Source organism: Toxorhynchites rutilus, chromosome 3 (genome assembly GCF_029784135.1).
Source record: "Toxorhynchites rutilus septentrionalis strain SRP chromosome 3, ASM2978413v1, whole genome shotgun sequence".
NCBI classification, from domain to species: domain Eukaryota; kingdom Metazoa; phylum Arthropoda; class Insecta; order Diptera; family Culicidae; genus Toxorhynchites; species Toxorhynchites rutilus.
In genome coordinates, this window is record NC_073746.1 from 120,904,519 (window position 1) to 120,929,902 (window position 25,384).

A 25,384-nucleotide genomic window follows, 5' to 3' on the forward strand; every position below is an offset into this window, starting at 1 on the left:
CATTTCATGCCGAATCCGAAGAAGGTATTTCCAGCGGTTTCTACAGAAGAATCTCCCGTAGAAAACTAATCATGAAAATTTGTTCCGTATCGGTTACTGTCGCCACCACCACACAAACGATTCGGTTCGGATTTTCTGTTGTCGTTCTGAGTAGGGATTGCATAACCATGCCAAAATTTCAATAACCGGTTATTCGGTAATGAAAATTTCATTACCGGTAAAACCGGTAAATTACCGGTAAAACCGGTAAATTACCGGTAAAAAATACTTAAAAAAACCATTTTCTTGAAGAAACTTCTATTAATAATGTTTAGTTTACAAGCACATTTTGTAAGTTTTTGCTTAGTTTGTTTGTTGGTTAAAGTAATACTTAAGGACACAAATAATGTTAATTTTTCGTCTTCTAATCTATATCGGATCTCATTAGCAAAATTTCCATTTCCATTATTCCTCAACACAGTTTCCTTCAAGGACAATACACTTGGCATAGTGAGTTTCCAACATTTTGATTCCCTTTCTGTAGTACGAAACGTCTAAGTCTTGGAAATATGCCACTCTGCAGACTGCCTATTAAACTCAGGAGTGAGGTAATGGACCCACGGTTCATCCATTGTTACAAAAAGTCGAAAAAATTCAACTCGATTACGCTTCAACAACCTAAAACCGGCTGTTGAATCATCAACACGTCACTTTTTTTGGTCGATGATCAGCAAACGCGGCACCCATCGTGCGGATTGCTTTTTCATGTCCAAAATGTCGTGCAAAATGTATTCCTCTCGTCCTTTTGAAATGCCTACGGCTTCAGCTAACTCTGATGGTTACTCCGATAGCTGTTTTAGAATAAATTGCAATCCGACGTCAGCTTCATAAAGAATGCAGTTCTTCCGGCATAGCAGTTCAACAGCGACCAGGAACCGAGGGCATCAACCAATTCCTTTATCGCTGTCAGTTCTTCATCGCTGAAGCTTATCCTGAGTTTCGTTTTCAGATCGAGCAGCGATTCTTGAACTGAACTCGGAGGTCGTAGAATCGGCGCTGCACTGCCAGTAGTCATTTTTCGATCTTATTTCGATTCTCGAGTAGTGTTTCAAAGCGGCATAAAGGCAAATATTATTGATGGTGTAAAAATGTAAATTACCAAATTGATTGTAAAATTATCGGTAATTCGGTAATGAAAAAAGACCCTGTATTACCGGTAAAACCGGTTAACAATCCCTAGTTCTGAGAAAGGTACATCATCTTGCGTATTTTTTTTTTTTGAGAAATTATGTTTTCATAAGCGAGATTTTTAGGAGATACTGCAGCATTACTTGGATATTCAGTGTTTCAGCGTCGCTCTAAAAAGCGAGCAATCAAAAGAACATGTCTTAGCCCGAATGTTAATTTGACATTTGACTCCAATTGGCTTTTTTTCATTTGCTCTCTAATTTTTTGAATAAAAAAGGTTTGTTAAATTATGTTAATGTCGTCGGGCTTTTTCTGAGTAAAACGTTCATCACCTTTTGTGATTAAATAGAAAAGATCGCTTATATAGCATAACTGGATGGAATCTTTCGAAAGATATGCTATTTTCTTCTTCTTCATTTGACTTTCTATAATTTTTTATTTTTCGTTTGTTCTTATTTTTTCTCTTTTGATTTTTTTCTTTTTGTTTTACTTCTTTTTTTCTGTTTTTTGCTTTTTCATTTTTTTGTCTTCCTTCTAGTTTTCTTATTTCATTTTTCTTCTCAAATGTGACTGAAGTTCAGAATAGAACTGTTGATTAGTCATTATACAGGTCGAACTCAATTATATACAGATCCGATCATATACATAAATATTTTTATCCATTATTTTAAGGAGGTATTCTAGCGAAAAAAATTTAAGACGTTTTTTCGAGCTGTGAAATACAATATTTTTACTGTTTTTTATTCTATGGTTTGTTTAATAATCTCTTAAGATCACCAAAAATATGAACGAAAAAAAAATCTGTATTGAAAAAGTTATAAACTCTTAGTGGGGGACGTTGAAGCAAATAGATTTCTAAACATTAAAGATGCCGCTATGGTTTGAACCTCGGACAAGTTTGCATAAATTTCTTTTTAATTGAGTTTCGGGATTCATTTTCTTAAAATTGAAAAAAATCGAAATAATAGTTTTGTTATTGGTTCATGCGATAGAGAGATGTATAAAGATCTTTTCAAATTAAATAATCGGTTCAGTAGAACCTTAGATGTTGTGTACGTCAGCTTGAAAAAACCAGTTTAGAGAAAACCGCGTTTGATGTTTTGTGTCAAGGCCGTATCTGATTAAACTATAAGCTATAACTCGTGAAACAATGGGGATTAAAAAAAAATTCCAAAGGCACATTCTTAAATATATAAACTTTAAAAATATGAAGAAAAAAATCGTCCGTTTCCAAAATTCTAGAATAGAATACCCCTTGGGGACTTTTTAGTGGGTAACTTCGGGTTCTGTTCGCTTTCAGGCCAAAAGATTTATTATGTCACTGAAAATACAATTAGCATAGAAATTCGACCTAGTGCTAAAAACGCAACTGATTCTAGGTTGAAATGGCGAAGTTCCTTGTTTGAAGCAATTAATGAAGAAAATTTTTAGATGGTTGTGTCCAAAACACGACCGCATTGCTGGCGTAGGATTAAAGCATAATTTTCTTTCATTCGCTCGTTTATCACATCGGAAACTATTTTAGAATTTGTCGGTGGCCCTGAAAAGAGCTGATGGTTTGTGTGATGGCTGAAGATGATTGATTGATGATTCATTCCTTCCCTCCCGAGCATAGTACACATCTCTTCTGATCGATCATACATCGCAAATATTATGCTTCTTCTTGACGTTGTCTGATGTTACCCGCTCTGGTCCGTGTAACTTATTGACACCATCGGGCGCAGCTTAAATTGCAATATTTTCTCTTCTCACAGTGTCTGTTCATATATTTTGTTCATAAAAATACACTCCACAAAAAATAGAGGGAAATCAATTAAAGCATTATTTTCTTTCATTCGCTCATTTATCACATCGGAAATTATTTTAGAAAGATTTTAAAGCTTCATCTCAAGTTTTTGGGGATACATTGGGTTCAATTTGTTTTGCTAACATTAGAACTTCTTGCAATATTTGGTAAAGATAACTATGGACTGCAATTGAACTGAGTGTTAAAAGAAAACGGAATTTTAGACAAAAAAAAAACTGCGAGAGCTGAGAGTTCATCCAAAGTAGCAATAATCGGTTGTATTTTTCATAGTTGTTGAGAATGTTTGTATAAATTCTGAACAAGCGGAAAAAGTGCAAGTAAGATAAATAAAAGTAAGTAAGTCACGCACGAAATAAGCAGAAAAACAACATCTATTCGCAAAAAAAAAAACAATTTATCTTTCCAAATCCCTTTCTCTTGCTTCGCAACCTTCAACTACGGAACAGCTAAGGCCGATTCACGACCTCAATACTGGACTCAATCAATCATATAATAATCAAGTTCGTCATCTTCAAAATAAATGGACTTTCCTCCGCACTCGTAAGCCGTCATCTGTGGACTAAAAATGCAAACGTGACCTTCTGGTACGGTCAGAGCGTAACACTCGCGTATACGTACTGTACATGCTAGCCAACTGACTAACTCCGGCCTGAAAACACACATACACGAGATGAAGTCTGCCTGCCTGCGTATCATGCTGGCACACAGAGCATGGGGTAACACCTGTCAGGCTTTCAGGCAGAGCCCCAGCATCAGAAGTTATCTTCGAACGGGCATCTACGCTGGCTGTACGTTTGGAGAGCACAACAGCAGCAGCAGCAGCACAATCTGTCCTTTTTGAAACGCTTATTTTTGTGCAGCTCTTGAAATTCACTTATATCTCGGCACAACTAATGATCATCGCGCGTATGGCGCAGCATCGAACGCTCTGCCCTTCTGTGTTATACAGTGTTGTGGAAAAAATATCGGGCACCATATGGTGCATCGAATGCAAGCCAACGGAGAAGGTGGAGGAAAGAAAACGGTCGTAAAATAAAAATCACGTGTAAGATGGGATCAAGAAGAGAAAGAAGAAAAAAAGAGAAAAAAACATTGTAGTACGAGATTCGTAAAGCATGGCATGGAGGCTTTTTTTGCCTGTGCCCAAACAACACACCAGAAGGACACAAAAAGATGAAGAAATGAGAACACGACTTTAGAGCTGAAAGAGGATGAGGTGTAATCCTGGGCTACTAGCGCGTTGCGGGCGGTGTGGATGTAGCCTTATCGCATGCCAAGGGTTTATAGGTGCTGCGAGAGAAAATTCGATAAAAATAAATGGTATCATAAACCACTATTAAAGCGATGATGTTTTTAAAACAAACATCGGTAATATTACGAGCGAGAGAAAGTGGGAAAGCGCATACGTGGAATTGGGGCGCGCGATATCGAGACGCAAGAAAAAGTCCCATCACAATTCGTATCTCACGAAATGTGATACATTATCAACTATTGCATTAACATGATTTAAATTTCCGTGATTTTCGAAAGGTACGGTATTTACGTAGCCAAATTTCATTTCAATTCAAACGTAATTTTTATGTTTCAATCTCTGTTACTTCTTACCCGTAAGTCATATCGAGTCTATTGCTTTGATATACTTGTGTGCATGCTTCTAGTTAACGTTAGAATGTAATTTGTATCTATGCAGCCATTATCGCGTAAAGTAAATGAACGATACAACGTGAAGTGCAATAGCGGTTATTCTACTAGTGATATGCATCTTTAAAAGTTATTATATTTTTTTTCTTAAATATATAACGTGCAGAAATATTACCATATATGGCTAAAAGAATGGGGGAAATTATTTGAGCAACAAAACCGTATGTTTCTATATCAATCCTTTCTCCTAAAACTAAGAACATTAAATCGTTTACCAGAGCAGTGCTGGCTGAAAATAAATTGTCGTTCAAGAAGTTAAAAAGACGAAATATAAATATCGCAAAAATTAACAAGTAACTGTTAATAAAATATTGACGTTTTATGTGAAAAGGTCCCAGTTTTTCAAAAAAGATATAAACAGGTAGGTTTTATTCGGCCTCGGCATCTCGAAAACCATATTTTTTTGAACTTTCGCCTAAAGGTAAACACTCGGAGTCCAATATTTTTCTTAGAAAGTTCGAATTTTCAGGCCACCAATATTCAGGATCCCAGGCACCCTAAGCGTAAAACGAAAAAAATTATCCAACGTTTCTCGAATTTATGAAAAAAGGAACTATTGAAGAAAAAGCTCATATTTTGCTCGAACATGGTTTATTCAGACCCTTTGCAAAAATTTCAGATGCTTTTTCCAATTTCGCGCTTGGTGTGCCCCATACAGAATTGAAAATACGGTCTGAAAATGCGGATTTTTTGCTAATTTTGCCGAATAGGGTCCTTTTATAAAATTTCTTATTTTCAAACCGTCTAACAACATTCGTTCTGTATACAGCGCGGACTCGATTATATACAGTTTTTGATTTCTTTTCACTGTATATAATCGAGAAAAGTTTTTTTTTTTTTTTTTTTTTTTTGTATTTGCATTTTTCGTTTTTCTGTATTTTTCGTTTTTTGAAAATAAAAGAGGAATCCCCTTAAAGCCAGAAAACACCTTTCTCACATGAAAAAAAAATATTTATCCATATTCTCTCAGCATATGTTCGAATTTCAACAATAACAGAGCGATAGAACTTTTTTTTTTGTTTCGGACTCTGTTGCCTCAAACTGGCTCTACATTAAAAAGTACGCTACGGAAGACGATTCTGACGCTTTCATTTGAAAGATAAGAAAGACAGAATAAGAAACGAAAAATAAGTCTTATATATTTTTTTATTCATGGTTTTGTGTCGAATGTTGCGAACACAGGCTGAACAGATCTTTACCATAATGAAAATCTCCTCTATGTCCGAATTAACATTGCATTTGTTTTCGCTGAGAGTATATTTATAACCAGGTGATCCGGCGATCTTCGAGCCGCCAAAAATTGATATTTTATATGAATACTTTTACAACATTCACGTTTTCTTACTTAGAGCGAACGTTCGTGGGTCCTATAGCAGAACTCTCCATTGATTGATTACCCTTTGACCCTTCACAATTTCAATTTACTAAAAATTTTCTAACAATTCGTCATTATGATATAAAATTATTTTCAGAAACAATTCTCGTTCAAGGTTCTTCAATCACTTGCAAATAACATGTTTCTCCGTTGCATTGAATACATGTTCGATACAGAGAATATTATAAAATAAAGACAGCTAAAACCGGATCATTCCTTCTTGGGGTTTTGCGCTTACCAACACATTTGGCCTTCCATTTTTATTTATATAGATAGAAGACATAGGAATGCGCGCCTAAAAATCCATTTTCACTTTCGAACAAAAGTGAGAATTCCTCAACCTTCGTTCAGAGTTTTTCGAAAATTTTCCGATTTTTCTCTCCGCTATATTGATCTACAAGACGAGACGAATACAATAAAACAAAGACGGCTCAAATCGAACCATTTGTTCCTGATGCTTTGCGCTTACCAAACCATCTGGCGTACCATTTTTAAAATTAAAAATTTATAAAAGAATATTTTTTTTCCGTGTACGCTCTATTCCATACCGCAATTTTCCACGTGCGTATATTACTAGTAGGGTTTTGTGACGCTTTTTTCCGCGGTTGTTTGCGTCGTACTTAATTCCTTCGTAATTTTTACGGTCACGATTATTTTCAACACATCATCGGTCCACCTTCTCTCGCACTTCGTAACAAGCAAACCCGCTGTGTTTGATATCAGCATTAGGAAATACTGTTGACTGTTATTGTTGAAATGCTGGAACGACACTTATTGGAATCACATTGCTTTAAATTATGGCACTTCGCAATAAATTAGGAACGTTGTTGAAATGAAACAATATTTTGTATTTCATCAGTATCCATAGATCGATGAGCACTGCATTTGTATTTCGAGTGAGCAATTTACGCGCGCTTGTTAGCAGTGATATAGAAAATATTCACTGGGTTTGCTTTGTGAAAGTAGATTTTTTGTGTCAATTCCGCACGGTCACAGAAGAGAATGCGGGTTTTCATTTAGATTGCGCTTTACATTTTTCAATATTTCATTATTCAATATTTCGTTTCAACAAAATTATATTTTCGTTTCATATCATACTGAGCTGTACAAATTATTTTTTGACAAAAAGCCATTGGTGTTATTTTAATCACGGGCGTTTACATTTTTTCCAATCTTCCATTTTCCGAGAAATGACGAAAAAACGAAAAATTTAGAAATCGAAAATTGGCCATAACCTGCATTTTTTTTTGTATGAGGTTTTTTTTTCTACATAACAATTCTATTCACACAGAGTTGCTTAACCCATCAACGACCAAGCTGTGAAAATTATTTTTTTAACAAAATCCATTGGTGTAATTTTGATTATTGGCGTTACAGAAACCCCAATCTTCAAGAATTTTTTTTTTTCGTTCTTCCGTTTTCCAGAAAAGACAATAAATCGAAATCACATTGGCAATAACCTACATTTTTGTTCTTGTAGGAGGTGCAATCCAATGGGTTTTTTTTCCTACTAAAGGGTTTTTCAATAAGAGCGCTACAAAAGTTTTTTTTAAAAATAAAACAAAAACGGTTTTGGATATCAATGGAATTCTTTATTCATGTGAAAGTTGATTATGCAATTATGTACGGAACTCGCGATTTTTTTTTTGCATGGCCACCACGGGCACGCTTGAAGAAGTCCAGACGCTAAACCCAATTTTCGACGGTTTTCAAGCATAAATCGGCCGATACTGCTGCAATTTCACGTTCGATATTTGTACGAAGTTCATCAATCGTCGCTGGCTTCTTGGCATAGATCATAGACTTGCGGTAGCCCCACAGGAGATAGTCTAATGGAGTAACATCGCACGACCGAGGCGGCCAATTGACTGGGCCATTTCGTGCGCTCACTAAACTTGGTTTTTAATAAATCGATTGTTAAATTGAGCGGTAGCGAATCCCATTCACAGTAACGTGCTGGTCTTGATCATCACGGAAGAGGTACGGCCCAATTACGCCGCCGGACCATAAACCGCACCAAACCGTATTTTTTTCGGGATGCAATGGTGACTCATGGACTACGTGTGGATTGCTGCCTGACCAATAACGCATATTTTGATTCTTGAGGAAGCCATTCAGTCAGAAATGAGCCTCATCGCTGAAGAAGGTTTTTCGATGAAAATTCGGATCATTTTCAAGTTGTTGCTCAGCCCAATTCACGAACATACGACGCTTCTGGTGGTCATGCGGCTTCAGTTCTTGCATCGATTTGATCTTGTAAGGATGTAAGATTCCCACAATGACGTCACAGAGATGTCCAACGCTTGAGAACAACGTGTGAGAGAATGATTTGGGTCTTCCTCAATTGATGCGCTAGCGGCAGCAATATTCTCGACACTACGGACACTTCTTTGTCTCACTGGCACGGGAATATTTTGTACTGTACCTGTGGATTCAAATTTTTCTACTAGACGCTTAATTGTTGATCTGGCAGGACGATTATGACGACCATGAGTTGGACGTAGCACTTTTAAAGTTGAGGCCATTGACTCCGAATTTGGGTAGTAAATTTGTTGTTGGATCGTATATCTTCCCATAATGAAATGACAAACCTTACTGAAGGAAAATGTCAAGAGAGTGGGAAAAAATATGGGTCGTTTGCTGTCCCTATCGGTCCACTTTTTTAGCGTTCCTATTGATATACCCGTTATATAAAAATATAATATTAATGTTATGTGACGTTCAAGAGTCGAAATTCATCGGTGAAATTCATTTGTGAGTAGAAAACTCATAGGTTTTGCGCCATCTCACTAAATTATAATATCATCGAACAACCACAATATTCACCTGATATGGTTCCTATCTCCAATTTTCTTTTCTGAACTATAATAATCGCTTTGTATTTAGTCGCTAACGGATTTTTATTTAGTCCAAGTTATTCATTCCGTTCGAAGCAGTCTGCTTGATACTCTATGTGGCAACTTGCAAAGTTAAGAAATAAGGTGTTTTGTTTGTTGGAATGTCTGTGAAAATGATATTTTGGAATGAATCGGCAACACGTTTCCTTTTCATCGGCAAATGTATTTATTCGAACGTGTAAAGATTCAGTACCGTGTGATTTCTATCCTCTACTTTTTTGGGTGTCAAACAAACTATATATATAAAAATGGATTTCTGTCTGTCTGTCTGTCTGTCTGATTCTTATGGACTCGGAAACTACTGAACCGATCGACATGAAAATTGGTATGTAGGGATTTTTGGGGCCGGGGAAGGTTTTCATGATAGTTTGAGACCCCTCACCCCTCTCTAAAGGGGGGCTGCCATACAAATGAAACATACATTTCTACATTATTCGAGAATTAATCGAGCAAGTGCAACCAAATAAGGCATCTGGAGGTATTAGGGTACAATAAATGATTCTATAGTGGCTAGATACTCCTCCCCCCTCTCTTAGCGAGGGCTGCCATACAAATGAAACACAAATTTCTGCATTACTCGAGAATTAATCAAACAAACGAAACCAAATTTGGCATGTGGAGGTTTTAGGATGCAATAAATGTTTCTATGGTGGTTCGACACTCCTCCCCACTCTCTCTGGGTGGGCTGTCATACAAACGAAAAACAAGTTTCTGCATAACTCGAAAACTAATCAAGCAAATGGGGCCAAATTTGGCATGTGAAGATTTTAGGGGACACGAATCGTTTCTGTGGTGAATAGACACTCCTCCCCCCTCTCTAGGGGGAGAAGAGGGGGGAGGAGTGTTTTCTGTATCAAACATTTATTCTATGTAACGGATAAACATGTTATTTGCAAGTGGTTGAAAAACCTTGAACGAGAATTGTGTCTGAAAATAATCTGATAATATAATGATGAGTTTTGGTAGAAGTACTAGGAATTTTATAGTAAAAGGTGAATTGAACGGGGTCTATTAAAAGATCAATCAATGAACAGTTCTGCGATTGGACTCATGAACATGCGCTTAGTAAGAAGACGTGAAAGTTTGAAGGAATTAATAACAAAAAACAAATTTTGAGCGGGACGAAGTTTGCCGGGTCAGCTAGTATATCATAAAAATTGAGTTGTGTTGAGTTCTAGGTTATCATTCAATTTGAGTGAACCGACATTTAGGATATCCATATGTTTGATGTAATGCAACAAATCGTCATCGTGGGGTTATTCGATCCCATTTTCAATAATTTAAAAAAATATTCTGCGTCATCAACGTCCTCACCTCATGCACCAATTTTGACTCTGTCACAAGATGAAACTGTATTAATATTAATCTTATGCGTTAGCTGAAATCTGTAGAAGGTAATATAATACGATTACCAATTTTAAAATTGAATTTAATATTGGCTCTTTATCATTATTCACCGGTACAAAACTCTCTTATATAGCATACTTATTTTTCTCATTCAAATATCGTTTCGCCGTTAAGTAAGTGTAAGTTAAGTAATTAAGTAACCGAGTTTGTGTGGTCGCCTCACTTGCCGATTCGTGCCTTCATTAACATCGGTAAAAATGACACTTTTTTATGACACGCGAATTGTGGACACATCTATCAATTTATTTTTGGAATCGATTTTTAAGTTAGAAGGATTCGTATAGCTGGACTAGTAGAAGCAAAACGCATTCCACTGTAAGAAATCACTACATTTGAATGTTCCCCTAAGAATAATAAGAATTTGTTGTTCCAGCCAAACGAAATCTGATACGCGATGTGAAAGGGGCTCAAAACGGAAGAAAAAGGTCAATCATGGTACGCCACGGCGCGGAAATGGGTAACAACAACAACAAAAACAACGATGGAACGGAAGAAAATGTGAATTTTATTGGATGGATGCTATTGATGGGACAGAGAGAAAGAGGGGAAGAGGAAGTGTTAACTCGAGAAAATCGGAGAAAAGACACGAACTACGGTGGTTTAAATGGGACAGCCGGAAGTAAACCGGAAGGAAGTTTGTGGGTACGGTGCTTACAAATTACGACGGAAGAAAAAATAAGCTAAATACGTTAAAATGGAAGTATGATACTTATGTTTACTTCCACGCTAGAGCAGCTGCCAAGAGACGTATGTTTGTCGTAGTAATATACACTGGAGGTTGGCTTGTGTCACGTTTAGGTCATAAAACTGTGTGAGATTTTATTACATCACCAGCATTGCAAGAATAAGTTCATTACATTCCCAGAAAAGTGACCATCAATAAAGTTCATTTACGTCTTACATTGTATGAAAGCGTTTAGAAATCTTCTGAGGTGAAGTCTGGATGATGGCCATCGTCGTATCTTATCATCAATCAATCTCACCCACTTCCATTCCGTACCCAAATGACACACTAATGATGCTTTCGTTCATCAATCATTCTATTGAGAGACCTTGATATACCCTCCGGGTTTTTTTTCTCTATGATCGACGCTTCGTAGCAGGTATCTATTAGGCGAAACACACCCCATAATAGCATCCTTTTGTCCTATACTATTCATTAGTGTCATCTGTCTTGTGTAAGTACCATCAGCAATATCAGCTTGAGCGACCATTCTTCTCGGCTCTCTCCTGCTGATTTCCTATTTCTTTGTGAAAGCGTTGCTTCAATAGACTGAAGTGTTTTCAGAAGAATATTTGCAAATAATGAAGGGCTTCTGCGTTGTTGAAAATGCACGGTGTAATATTCTGTCAGGAAAACGGTTTCCTGGTATCAAGTGGCATGATCTCGATCGAAAGGGTTAGAATCCTTTTGAGAATGCTATCTTATGCCAACCAGTCTGTTGTAACAGTAACTGTAATTTGATACACCAGACTTCAAAATTTCGTTTTTTTTCTAAATGTATCTTTCCAACTTCTCGTCAATTACAGTTATGGAATGAGGATAAAAGTCCCGAAGCAAGAGGACAAAATGACACCCGCAGGAGGCCAGCTGCAACATAATTCCGAGGATGCAACCCAACAACAGATTCCTAACATTGCCGGGACGATCACCGATGCGAGTCACAAGCAGCAGCATCAGCAGCATCAGCAGCACCACACACAGTATCTTCACCATCAGCATGTACATCTACCTCAGCTGCATCATTTCTCGTCATCGATGCCTGGTGGCAGCACAGGGCTGCTGGCAAACGGAGGCAATGGTGGCAGTGCATCGGCGCCTTCAACGCTGGCCAGTGGAACTAAACTACCTGCCAAATCTTTACCAACCGGGCCGTCCCCCTTTCGGCAGCTGCTTCCCGCCGCTCTGTGCATCATTTCGTTCGCGACGGTGCTTAGCATACTTCTAATCTACATGGACACGACAGGTCAGTGGTGATGAAGGGGCTCCCCCATTAGAAACATTCTTCGCGTGCTTTAGATTCTGTTTTCTCATAATTCTCAGCACTTTTTAAAATTGCATCAGCACGACTGCGTCCAACAATGGGCTGCTGGCCTTCATGACCCGGAAGCAGAGATGCCAGATCTATAGGCATCTTCGTAATTTTAACGATAAATACGATTTTTACGGAGATACAAATATAGGGCCCTATCAAATAAATCGAATCGAGAAGTCAATACAATCACTATCACTATCACACCGAGCAAAATTTAGTATTTTGTAAATCGACATAACGAGAGCTCGAATTTCATGTGTTGCAATTGCATATATTTGAGCGTTTTTGAAATGTTTCCAAAAAAAAATATCAGGGATGGAAATAAAAATAAATAAATCTATAAAGGTATACGACAACCGAACCAAACAACTCAAACAATTCTGACAGATGCACCGATAGCTATCACTCGATCGACTTGCTCGGTATGGAGTTTTTATTTATTACTTAAAATTCTTATCGACTCGATTTCTATAATAGGGCCCATCATTCTACTTCTGAACTTTTCAACTAAGTTTCGAAATTGTGTAGAAATTTTACAAATTTTTTAATTTTCAATATTTAAAATTGGTTATATCCCGTGAATGGTTAGCCTTAATATTAAAGGTTTTATACATTTTTCAATGTAAAATTGTAAATTCAATTTTTTTACCATCTTTCCAAAATTGGTGCGATTCCACAAAGTATTGAAATTCCATAATTGAAAAAAAAAATGAAAATTCATTTCTTCATTTTCTCTCCTTTGAAAATTCATATCTTCATTTTCGGGTATTCGACTTAGTACCACTAGCCATCGAACAGTTTGGTTAATTAAAAGAGTATTCTAACAGGTATACATTCTGTCAAGTATATACCGGGAATTTGTTATTTAAAATCTCGTTATACATTTCTCCTTTTTCCATTTTTCCTTTTTTTTTCTAAGTTGGTACTACTTTCAATGGTCTTAATGTCAATTTTGAGCGCGATCTGTCATTCAGTTTGTTTACAGCGTCACTACGAACAAGATAAATTTTTTGTGACGATTTTCGATCTGGATAACTCTTTTGGTCAAAGATATTGTGTGCAATTTTGTGTTGCAAATGAAATTGTTTGTGCTGAAACGTTGAAAATGTTGCAGAATACATTTGGTGACTCAACTTTATCGAAAACACGGGTTTATGGATGGTATAGGGCAGTCATACTAAATTTGCGGCCTGGCGAGCTCTTCTGGTTGACCCATTTGGCATTATTTTATTTTAAACTGTTTTGTATGTGTAACAATAATCATTACCTTTTTGTTTTACGTATTACTACGTTTTTCAGTGATGGTGCCAAATTAGAAAACAGGGCACGCTTTAATGAAATGCAAATGAAACGTTTGCAAACGGTCATTGGGGGTAGTGATAATTTTAAAATTTACGCTTCGCCCGGCTTCAATTTATTGAATATAAACATGCATTTCATATTTTCACAGCATTTACTATTCATCAGTCAACCAGCTTGCGATCAGAAATGTGCAAATTAACATTTCGTAGGCAGTCCCGTATGAAAAATCCATATGACGATTTTCATTGGCACCCTAAACCATGCGTTTTGCCTCGTATTCCGAAAAAAACGACCTGAGTCCGAAAGTCCCCAAGTCGAAAAAGTCCCAGAGTGAAGATTTTTGGCAAAAAAAAAAACGAGATGACAGTAGATCTCGATGTTTCATGCATATGTCAATTGGAATTCAAATTTGGAATCAATTTAATTTTTTAAAACCTCGATTTCCTTTTTCTCCCCTAGGGTGATTTTTCGATTTTTAAAAAACTCAAACTTTGACACTAGTAAATGAAGTCCGATCGAGCTGATATTTTGCATAGGATAGTTTATCGTGGGAATCAACATTTTGATTTAAATCTCGTTTGAAAATTCGAGATGGCCGTTTTCATTGGCACTCTAGTAGAAGTAGCGTGTTGATTTTCATGCCGTGTGACGGAGAGTGCTTATCTGTTATTTTATCCCATCATATCTTTATCTATACTGAGGAGAAAATTTAAAATTTCGAAAACAAGAGAGTTACATTTTGGGTACGAATATTTGAGCGTATCTCTTTGCCGGCTGAACGAAGCGATATGACAGTCACTTTCGAGAGATGAGAGGTTTATGGGTAATGTTTGTTACTTATTGAACTATAAACTTTTTTCCATTGCTCAACAACTGCTTCAAAAGCAAAGTATTGAAATGAAAAAAAAATTATATAAATATTCGTGAAATCAGCACAGGACACAAATCTCGTGTAATGTTCTTGCGAGAATAAGAATGAATCATGAATCACGCATCCTCAACTGTTATAACTGTTATAACTAACTATTATAACTATAAAACCACGCAAACCCATCGGTCGTTTGCAAGGCCACCAAATTTTCGATTAAAGAGTTATTTTTAATTTTTTTTTGCATTCTAAAATAATATTCGAAGTAATCAAAAGCGGATTGATTTTTATAATTTTTTGCTGGGAGAGAGCTTTTGTGAACTTACGAACGTGTTCGGATTCATTGGTGTAATGACGATGATGTTTTGGCTTTCTTAGACTCTCAGACCTTCTCAGTTCATTCGCCTCTAGCCTTAAAAAAAGATCAATCTGAAAAACTAAACTAAACACTCGGCCTAGAGAAAGGTTATTTGGAGAGTCTCACTGCCATTGCCATCTGGTTGATAGCAGGATAGTTTCATTCGTGAAATTATGATTTGGTAGTCCTACGATAACAATGCGGCCGTGCTTTGGACACGACCGCTTTGTTTTATTGCGTTTTTTGATTTGCCGCCCGCGACACAATGAGTCACACGTGTTTTTGGCTCTTCTGAAAAAAAGGTTGAGTATCACTGGTATAAGACATTCAAAGACGGTCTAGGAGAGATGAACGAATTACCACGTCAAGGATGACCATCCACCTTTTCAACTGATGAAAACATCGACAAAATAGAATTAATGTTGTTAGAAAATCTAACCCGTGGATAAAATATCTCTCACGAGACCGTTCATCATGTTTGGTTGATATTTTGGGCATGAAAAAAGTCGCAGCATGATTAGTGCCAAAAGTGCTCTATTTTCTTTAATTTGTTTATCGCAATCAAGTGGCTGTAGACATGCTTGAACGATCAAATTTTGATCCCACGTTCGTTCATCCAACGCATTGATATTCTCTAGATATGGCCCCCACTGACTTTTTTTCTATTTCCAAAACTCAAATTACCACTGCTTGGGACAGCATTAAAAATATAAAACGAATTCGCTGCAGCTGGATATCGTGTTACGATTTTTTTAAAGGTGATTGTTTTGGGCTTGCTTTTATAAAAAAAATCTGTTACAATTAAAATTTGTTATACGATAATTGCCATCTTATATTCAAAGTTTTAAAAAAAATTGGAGAGGATCGAAGCAGTAACTGGATAACTCGGCGTGGAATGGCTCTTATTGCAAGAAATCAAAAATGTGTATGAACCGATAGAAAGTCTACGGATTCACGCGAAAAAAAATCTATCATCTCCGGCTTGCAGTGGAGCAGAAGTGAATGAAATCGAATGCAGGCTGTTTTAACTGTTGTAGATTCAGAATCGAACCGATAGGGCTGAGTATGCTCTAGCTGTAATCGTTTTTGCGGTTTTTGTCGTTTGGGTGGAGTGTACTGGCAAATGCCGACAATGTACTATTTTGTTTATCGAGCACAGTCAACCAACCATAATCGGCTTCACATTCGCGTCAGGTCACAGCACAGCACAAAAAAAAAAATCACACAAATTTGCCGCGTCTTCAATTACTGCCACTTTGTCCATGCTGAATTCACCTCCCCCTCCTCTCTGGTGTATCATTTTACCGCCCTGATTGCACACCGCAAGCGAAAAAATAAAATAAAATGAAAAATAGCCCATCGTGTGACCGCCGGGAACCGGATGCGGTCATTATTCAAATCAGTTCTCGCTCTACATGCAATACCCACAATGAAGAAAACATGCTTACAGCAGAAGGGAGAGGGGAGGAGAAGCACATGTATGCACCACCGCATGCACCAGCATGTGATACATTACTGCTGCTTTTTGGAGTTCTTGAGGTCGTTGCGAAATTCGATCGATCAACCCCAGTATTTTTACCGCGACAATATGTGTTTGTGTGAGTAGACTGCGACGAAGGTCTTTTGATACCCCTGCGAAACTGGTGACAACGCATATTCTCGCCACATCCGGTGTCTCTCACTGCAGGTTAATTGATACGTTTTGTCACAGAACCTGTTGCCAACGGCCATGGTAAGGGTAAAGTATGAGTAATGAAGGTTGGGTTCGAGTGGCCACGGTGCCCCTGGAATATTGCTAACTCCTGCAATGTAATTGTTGTAAATTCAAACATTCAAAGTTCGAATTATATATCTATCGGTATCATTTTGAGGCGTTGCAAAAGAATTTTTTTTTCTAATTCCGAACATGTTTTCGGGAGAAAAATGTTGGGTACACCAACCTTTCACGTTGATACATGCGGCAGCACATGATGCAAATCAAGTCAATTGAGATATTAGCTTGAATAACTTTGTCTGGATTTACAGTATTTCAGTATAGAATTATTTACGTTTAGCATGACATTTCGTTTCAAATTCTGAAATTTGAGGATAATTTTTATTGAGAGTCTAATTTTGCAGTCCATCATTTCCTACTTCATAACTTTTGAACCACTAGACCGATTCAGATGATCGACATATCAAAATAAAGTCAATCACCTGGTCTTTTTTTAAAAAAAATATACCTGCAGAAAAATTGCTAACGTTATTATTGATTGTATTCGTTTTTTATTGTTTTCATAGTCTCGGGACCAACGGCGCTATAGTTTTTTTATATTTTTTCGGAAAGCTGAGGATTTTTCACAGAACTTATCTCGAAACCAGGGAGGCGTTTTTTTTCGATTTTGAGTTATGATTTTTCAAAGTTATCCAATGGTCCAAAAAATCATGGGACATATGATAAAGTCGCTAATTGTGGATAATGGAAATCCAACGTGCCCCACGATTTTATTTTAGTCTTATCAATGCCCTAGACTAATGAAGGAGAGGTGTGATAACTGGTAACGGCTACTTGCCTAATTGTTTTCTAGCTTTTAGTACATTATTATGGTTAATCACAATTAAACCGTTTAACTTAAAATTTTTTTTTACTTATTTTATTTTCTAGTTTTTAGTACATTATCTGTTTTATTAGAATATTTCTCTACAATAAAATCATTGTACTGTATTCTATCAGTCAAATAATTTCATTTAATACCTATATTGATTGGATTGCAGAAAATACATAGTGTGTTCTCCAAGTCAAATTCGTTCGTTTGATACACATCTCAATCATCCTTTTTTTTTGAGATGATATGAAATCAGCTATTTTGTAGCGGCGGCCAAATTGGATTATTCAAGATAAGCAGTTTTAATATGACAGCAGAGATAAAGGTTTTTTTTTATAAATTCGGTCAGTTCCTATTGGTCAATTTTTTATTAATTTGGGACAACCCTACAGACATGCAAACCGTTCAAGCTAAATAAAACCGTTTAATAAAGTAATTTTCTATTTTTTTATTGCGGCCATAGTGGATTTTGATTTTTCATTATCTACTGTGATCTACTATTTAAGCCCCTCCATTTGTTACCCATATGATCGGGATTTGAGAAAATATGTAGCCCGCCATTTGGTAGTGGCAGTCATCTTGGATTTACATTTTTCATAAATAACTGTGTTCTACTAGTTAAGCCCTTTCATTTGATACCCATATTAATGGGGGTTTTCATAAAACTACTAGTCAAGCCCTTCCATTTGATACCCATAATAATAGGGTTTTGAGAAAATATGCAGTCCGCCATTTTGTTGTTGAAGCCATCTTTGATTTGCATTTTTCATAAATAACTGTGTTCTACTAGTCAAACCCTCTCATTTGATACCCATAATAATAGGTTTTGAGAAAATATGTAGTCCGCCATTTTGTAAAGGCAGCCCTTCCATTTGATACCCATATTAACTGGGTTTTGACATAATATGTAGTCCGTCATTTGGTAGTGGCAGCCATCTTGGATTTGCATTTTTCATAAATAACAGCCATCTTGGATTTGCATTCTTCATAAATAACTGTTCTACTAGTCAAGCACTTTCATTTGATACCCATATTGATGGGGTTTTGGAAAACCCATATCGATGAGGTTTTGAGAAAATATGTGATCCGCCATTTTGTAGTGGCCTTCTTCTTCTTGAATGGCGTTAACGTTCCCTGTGGAACTTTTGCCGTCCCAACGTATGCATTAACTAGCGTAATTTATTAATACTTTAGTTGAGCTTTCTTAAGCCAAATAACACGCCTTGAATGTGTTCCGCAAGGGGCAAGCTCTAGAATAGGAAATATAGAATAGGAGTCGAAGGAAATTTCTTCACCTTGAATTTTCTAGATCATGAAATACACAGTTTTATAATGACTACAGAAATAAAGGTGTGTTCCAAATTTCAGATCAATCGGTCGACAGAAAGGGGGTCAAATTTCTATTAATGTGGGTCAGCGTTACAGACAAACATACAAACATAAAAATATACAAACATACAAACATACAAACATACAAACATACAAACATACAAACATACAAACATACAAACATACAAACATACAAACATACAAACATACAAACATACAAACATACAAACATACAAACATACAAACATACAAACATACAAACATACAAACATACAAACATACAAACATACAAACATACAAACATACAAACATACAAACATACAAACATACAAACATACAAACATACAAACATACAAACATACAAACATACAAACATACAAACATACAAACATACAAACATACAAACATACAAACATACAAACATACAAACATACAAACATACAAACATACAAACATACAAACATACAAACATACAAACATACAAACATACAAACATACAAACATACAAACATACAAACATACAAACATACAAACATACAAACATACAAACATACAAACATACAAACATACAAACATACAAACATACAAACATACAAACATACAAACATACAAACATACAAACATACAAACATACAAACATACAAACATACAAACATACAAACATACAAACATACAAACATACAAACATACAAACATACAAACATACAAACATACAAACATACAAACATACAAACATACAAACATACAAACATACAAACATACAAACATACAAACATACAAACATACAAACATACAAACATACAAACATACAAACATACAAACATACAAACATACAAACATACAAACATACAAACATACAAATATACAAACATACAAACATACAAACATACAAACATACAAACATACAATACAAACATACAAACATACAAACATACAAACATACAAACATACAAACTTTCAGGAAAAAATATAAAAAAATATGGCGCCCTTGGTCCCGAAACGATGTAAGCTATGAAAAACAAATATAATCAATAATTACGAAAACAAAATCCATTTTTATTCAGAGTGTAATATTTTTTCAAACAAGACTCATTGGATTTAATTTGATATGTCGATCATCTATTTCGGTCCAGTAGATCAAAAGTTATGATTTTTTGTAGTGGAAAAAATGGGAAAAAAATTATTTTTTGGACCATCGACTAACTTTGAAAAATCATAACTCAAAAACGAAAAAAGAACGCTTCCCTGGTTTTGAGATATGTTGTGTGAAAAATCCTCAGCTTTATAGAAAAAATATAAAAAACAGGAAGTGGGTTATATCTATGGTATAACCGCAAGGGTGACGTAGGACTATCGTTGATTTAGAGATCATTTGTATGAAGTTGAATCTGAATTCATTCTGAATGAATGAATATTTGGAGAACTTCGAAAACGAGAGCGTTACGTTGGAGGCACAAGGTTTTATGCATCCAATATTGGATACGGAAATATCCTACTGATGGGGAAGAATAATCTTCAGAAACTATCCTGTTGATTGCGATTGATTGAAAAATCACAAAACCTAATGTATTTGGTCACAGTGTTACATGGATAGAAAACATTAAAATAAACTCTTTCATATGAATGTAATTTTAAATTCCCAGAGGAACTGGCAGATTATTTTCAGTAACGATTAGATATTTCCACATTTTCCTCGATACTGGAAGCCCACCAGTGGTTAATGCTAACTCGATAACCATCTGTTAATAGCACTTGATTGAAACATATTTGGTCACAGTGTTACATGGATAGAAAACATTCAAACAAACTCTTTCACATGAATGTATTTTAAAATTCCTAGAGGAACTGGCAGATTATTTTCCGGATCTTTCTCGATCCAAACGGAAAGAATTCCGTGCGTGTATGTGTGTGTGTGTAGCGGCTGCTTCGAGATCTTCCCGGGGAACCGTTTGTAGCATCACTCTCCTCCTGATGGATTCCCTTCTGGCCTAAGGTGCACAAACAGGCTCTTGGTGACACCGTTCATCCGCGCTTTCATGATAAATGAAGAGCTTCACCACAACAGCGACAACATGCTCCAATCGCTATTCAATCATAACTGAGTGGATTTACGAGCGGCGCTCGCTTATATACCGATTGATGATTTCAATAGCCTATTTTGAAAGCAAATTTAAGACTATTGAAACAAGTTTTTGGATCAGAAAGTAACAAGTATAGAACGCGTAGACATTTTATCTTTCGAATGAAGTGTTTATCATACCATTTCGTTCAGTTGTTTAGGAGCTATTAACACTCAAAATCTCGGTCTTCGGCGTAACGCTTTCGTTTTCGAAACTTTGATTTTACACTCCGGTATAGAAATGAAAGACGTAGTCCTACGTCAAAACTATAGCGCCTTTGATCCCGAGACTATGAAAACAATAAAAAACGAATACAATCAATAATAACGAGAGCAGAGATCAATCGCCTTTGATCCCGAGACTATGAAAACAATAAAAAACGAATACAATCAATAATAACGAGAGCAGAGATCAAATTTTCTGCAGGTATAGTATGTTTTCAACAAAGACCAGGTGATTGGCTTTAATTTGATATGTCGATCATCTGAATCGGTCTAGTAGATCAAAAGTTATGAATTTTTGAAAAAAGTCATTTTGGCTAAAATGTGAAAAAATGGTTTTTTTGGACCACCCTAAATGGAAATGGTCACCAAACAAAAAAATAAACGAATTTAAAAATTATAGGAGGTTGTGTCCAAGATACGACCGCATTGTTGATGTAGAACTACGCTGTTATTCTATATAAGTCGCTTACTCATACCTTCGGATATTATTCTATAATGCTGTGAAATTTTAGAAACAACTGCTTAGTAGAATAATCTCTGAAATGTTTTTTTCATTGTAGAATTTGTTGACGATAATTGATTGATGATTCATACTTGCCCTCGCAAAACAATACACTAGCTGATCGTAAGTCGCAATTTATTTCATGTCAATGCAATGAAAATTTACCTCGAATGATTTTCTTTTTTTGGCCTTTTTCGCAATTGACATAGACTCGGCTATAGTCGATTATATACATGTTGCACCAGCACCATTTTTCCACATCTCATAACTACATCAATATATCTTTGGCACCGCATGGGAACAACAACAATGACAACACTTGCAAGTATCAAATATCATGCTACATGTTATTTAGTATTGCCTTAAAGAAATCGCACCTATAGACATCGTTCGTACAACGTAAACCAAGCGCCAAACAAGCGTTCGCCATAGCATGCATACAGAGCCTTACATTGGTGGCTTGAAACTACTAGGAATATAAAACACTTCTCATCATTTTGCGCAATTCTCAAAAGAAACGCTTCTGTTAACTGGCCTCGAAAAAAGTTGTATTTCTTTCTCATGCTCGAGAGAAGCGCAGCTATCACCCTTAGTGGAGGAAGTTTTGCTACTGCCAAGCGAAACCACATACTAAATTCCAGAACGACGCGAACCCAAATAACTTATAACATTCCAGTGAGACATTCAAGATGCTTGGTATTCCCCAAATATTTTATTGACGCACAACCTTATGATGACGGAAAACAAACAATGTTAACTGCTTGGAAAAAGACTGAATTATGCCACACAGCTTGTACTCTGCTGTAACACCCATCGATGCGAATTCGCTGATGAGTTTGTCAAGAGCGACCGCCTTCACCACCAGCGGGGGGAGCTTGATTTTGGTTGCTGCCTGGGTAACGGCGTTTACATTTTCGACCGACGCGCCGAAATCGCCTACTTCGCTGTTGTGCGATGCGGTGTCACACTCGCGAAGGCTCGGTTCAGTGCGAGCGCTTTTCACTTTTCACTAATATCGCGTGCATCATTGGATGACGCTTGCCTCGAAATATTATTGCCCCTGGCAATGCGTTCGTTTTTTGCAGGGCTCGAGCCTGCCTTCCTCTTCTTCTTGCTCATCATACACTACGCGAAGCGTCCAATTTATGACGCGGAAAAAAAACACACGATACGAATAACGCGTAAAACGAACAGAAAAACCAAATGACGATATCCAAGTTGGATTACCACTGGTGGGGTCCAATCTTAGATCGAAGCGTAGCCAAAGCAACGTGAACTGGATTGCTCAACAGTCCGATGCCGAATGAAAGTTTGTCTCAGCGAGATCCACTGTTCATACTCTAGGCAAGTATTCCCCTTCATTTTTCTACTTTTCCTTTGTTCACGCAGACTTTAAATCCTACGATTTCCCCTCCGTTGGTCGTCGATAAGTTGCTCGTTATTGACAGCTCTGTTCGGGAAAGCACACAAATGGACAGAACAAATGTATGGGAAAATGAAAACGCCTCAAGTTTTCATGAATTTTAACCATTTACAAACCAGGGAATTCTAATGTATAGTATATTAAACAAATCTTACGGAATTTCCGATTCGTTTAGTATGTGAATCGCCAAAATCCGTTCGCCGCAAAAATAGTTATCAACGTTAACTTTATTTCATAAATATGTGACCTGTTTTCTGATTTGGCACCCTTAATGAAAGACGTAGTTCTACGTCAAAAATAAATAAAATACGGGTCTCATAATTTGCGATAAAGAACAAAACTACCACTTTTAACGAAAATCTGAGAACCCCTATATTGGTTTGGCATGGAATGACTGTATAGGTAAAACCACGAGTAAAAATGGGGTGATAGTGTTTGTGAGAGAAGAGCAAAGCAAACAGTTTGTTTTGATTTTGGAACGTAAATAGTTCAATTCACTTATCAGACTGTGTGGCGCTTCACTGTCACGAATCTTAGAATACATTTGAAAACAATTACAATTCAATACTGAAGTAAACTGTATGAATGATGTGTTCCGATGAACAATTGTAAATATAAATGTATATAGAAGGTTTATTGCATATGAAGTAAAATTCTGATCATACGCGAGCGTAACATGAACACATGCGAATTGGGGCTCTTGTGGTATTAACAAGTTCTTCCGCACAGTGAGCTTATGTTGATAATTTCTTAATATTCTCGTTCGTTGATCGTATTTTTTCACATATTCACGTTGGAGATCTTTAACCCTTCTCCGAGGCATTTTGATTGAATGTAATACTTTTCCGTTTACTATTTTTGGCAGAGAAGGCAGCCGTGGCAGTGTTTAGAGCTCTGCAATACAATTTTCATAATCAATGTTAAAGTTGCTAAAACTTACATTATAGACCCATTAAACGCAACAATAATGATTGTATTGATATCAACACAATTTTATTTGATAGATTTTCATGACATGAAACGCTAAGACTCAGGAATAACATTTTATTGAGTGGTTCTTAGCTGTTTCGATTATGTTCCCTGGCAGCAGTGTCGAAAAAATAACGATGCTTTCACCAATACAAACAACACCATTGCGGAAAATTGAAAAATGTACATTTAATTTTCAGTGCACTAGCTCGAGTTTTGCGACGTTTTCCACTATACATTGCGGCGGCAGATGAAAATTTAATATCATGTAAGTAATCGATTACATTTAGGTTGATATTACATGATGGGAAGTGTGTGAAAAGATCATTTTCTTCATACTGTTTAGCGAAATAATTGATTTTCGGGCGAGGGGTAAGGGAGGGAGAAATAAATAAATGAGCGCCATTGTGACAGCCATTTGTGGCTTCCTTCCACCTTCACCTTAACACTCATGTGCCCCATCGACCAGTAGAAAACATAGTTAAAGAGTTATACTGTACATTCCAATGTCGAAGTCGCCAAAAAAAAAACAAGTATTGTATGTGATGAATGGACGTTTTAATTTAGGGGGTCAGGTCAGGGCCACCTTCGCATCGGCAGATTCATAGGAATGTTTGAGATTCCAGTGATTAAACATTTGTCGGTCTGGTAAATTTATATTGGTTTGATTCGAATAATTGTTTTTGAAGTCATTAATCGATTGACCGATTAAACGGTTACCTGATACCACTACTCTCAAGCCCTCAACATTGAGTTTAAAATGCATCACGAAGAAAATATAATTTTAGAGTTTATGATTGTGTCCACAAGTCACTCTACGATGTTCGTGCCAGATATCATTAAAATATTTTTCTAGCGCAATAGGTCCGAATATCATGAAAGGTCCGGACTGGCCGAAGAGCAGAACACCAAAGAAAAGGTATTACATGAATTATTAATTTATGGAAATTGCTTGTTGGACATACTTTCGGTGAAGAAAACTATCGAAATGATTCCACCACAGTAACAAAAAAGAAACGAAGCAAAGCAACTGAACCACGCTAAGCATCCAACAAAAATGGCACAGAGAAATCGAAATGTTGTAACCCCCGCGCTCACAGGTTAATTATTCACTAAATGATGGGTGTCGGGCGCTGGGTTTATAACCATCCGGAAAAAGCGGATACTTGGTGATGTCGGAACTGGGAACTAATTGAAGTTATCTAATTTTTAAGCGTACAAGTCTAGCGACTAACGAAAAAATCTATTTTTTTGCTTTCTACTTGGACTTCCATCAAACGAACGGTTGATTTTGTTCACAGACGATTATCTCGT

At 36.5% G+C, this 25,384-nt stretch overlaps 1 protein-coding gene across 6 annotated transcripts in view; it reads left to right on the forward strand.

Moving 5' to 3' along the window:
* LOC129777695 (protein Star) overlaps positions 1–25,384 on the forward strand; it is an 86,597-nt gene that overhangs the window by 39,876 nt on the left and 21,337 nt on the right. For all 6 annotated transcript variants that reach the window (XM_055784130.1, XM_055784129.1, XM_055784131.1 and 3 more), the window contains exon 2: positions 11,885–12,321. In XM_055784130.1, the coding sequence (XP_055640105.1) occupies positions 11,892–12,321 (430 nt within the window). In that variant the 5' untranslated portion in view covers positions 11,885–11,891. The remainder of the gene's footprint in view (positions 1–11,884; positions 12,322–25,384) is intronic.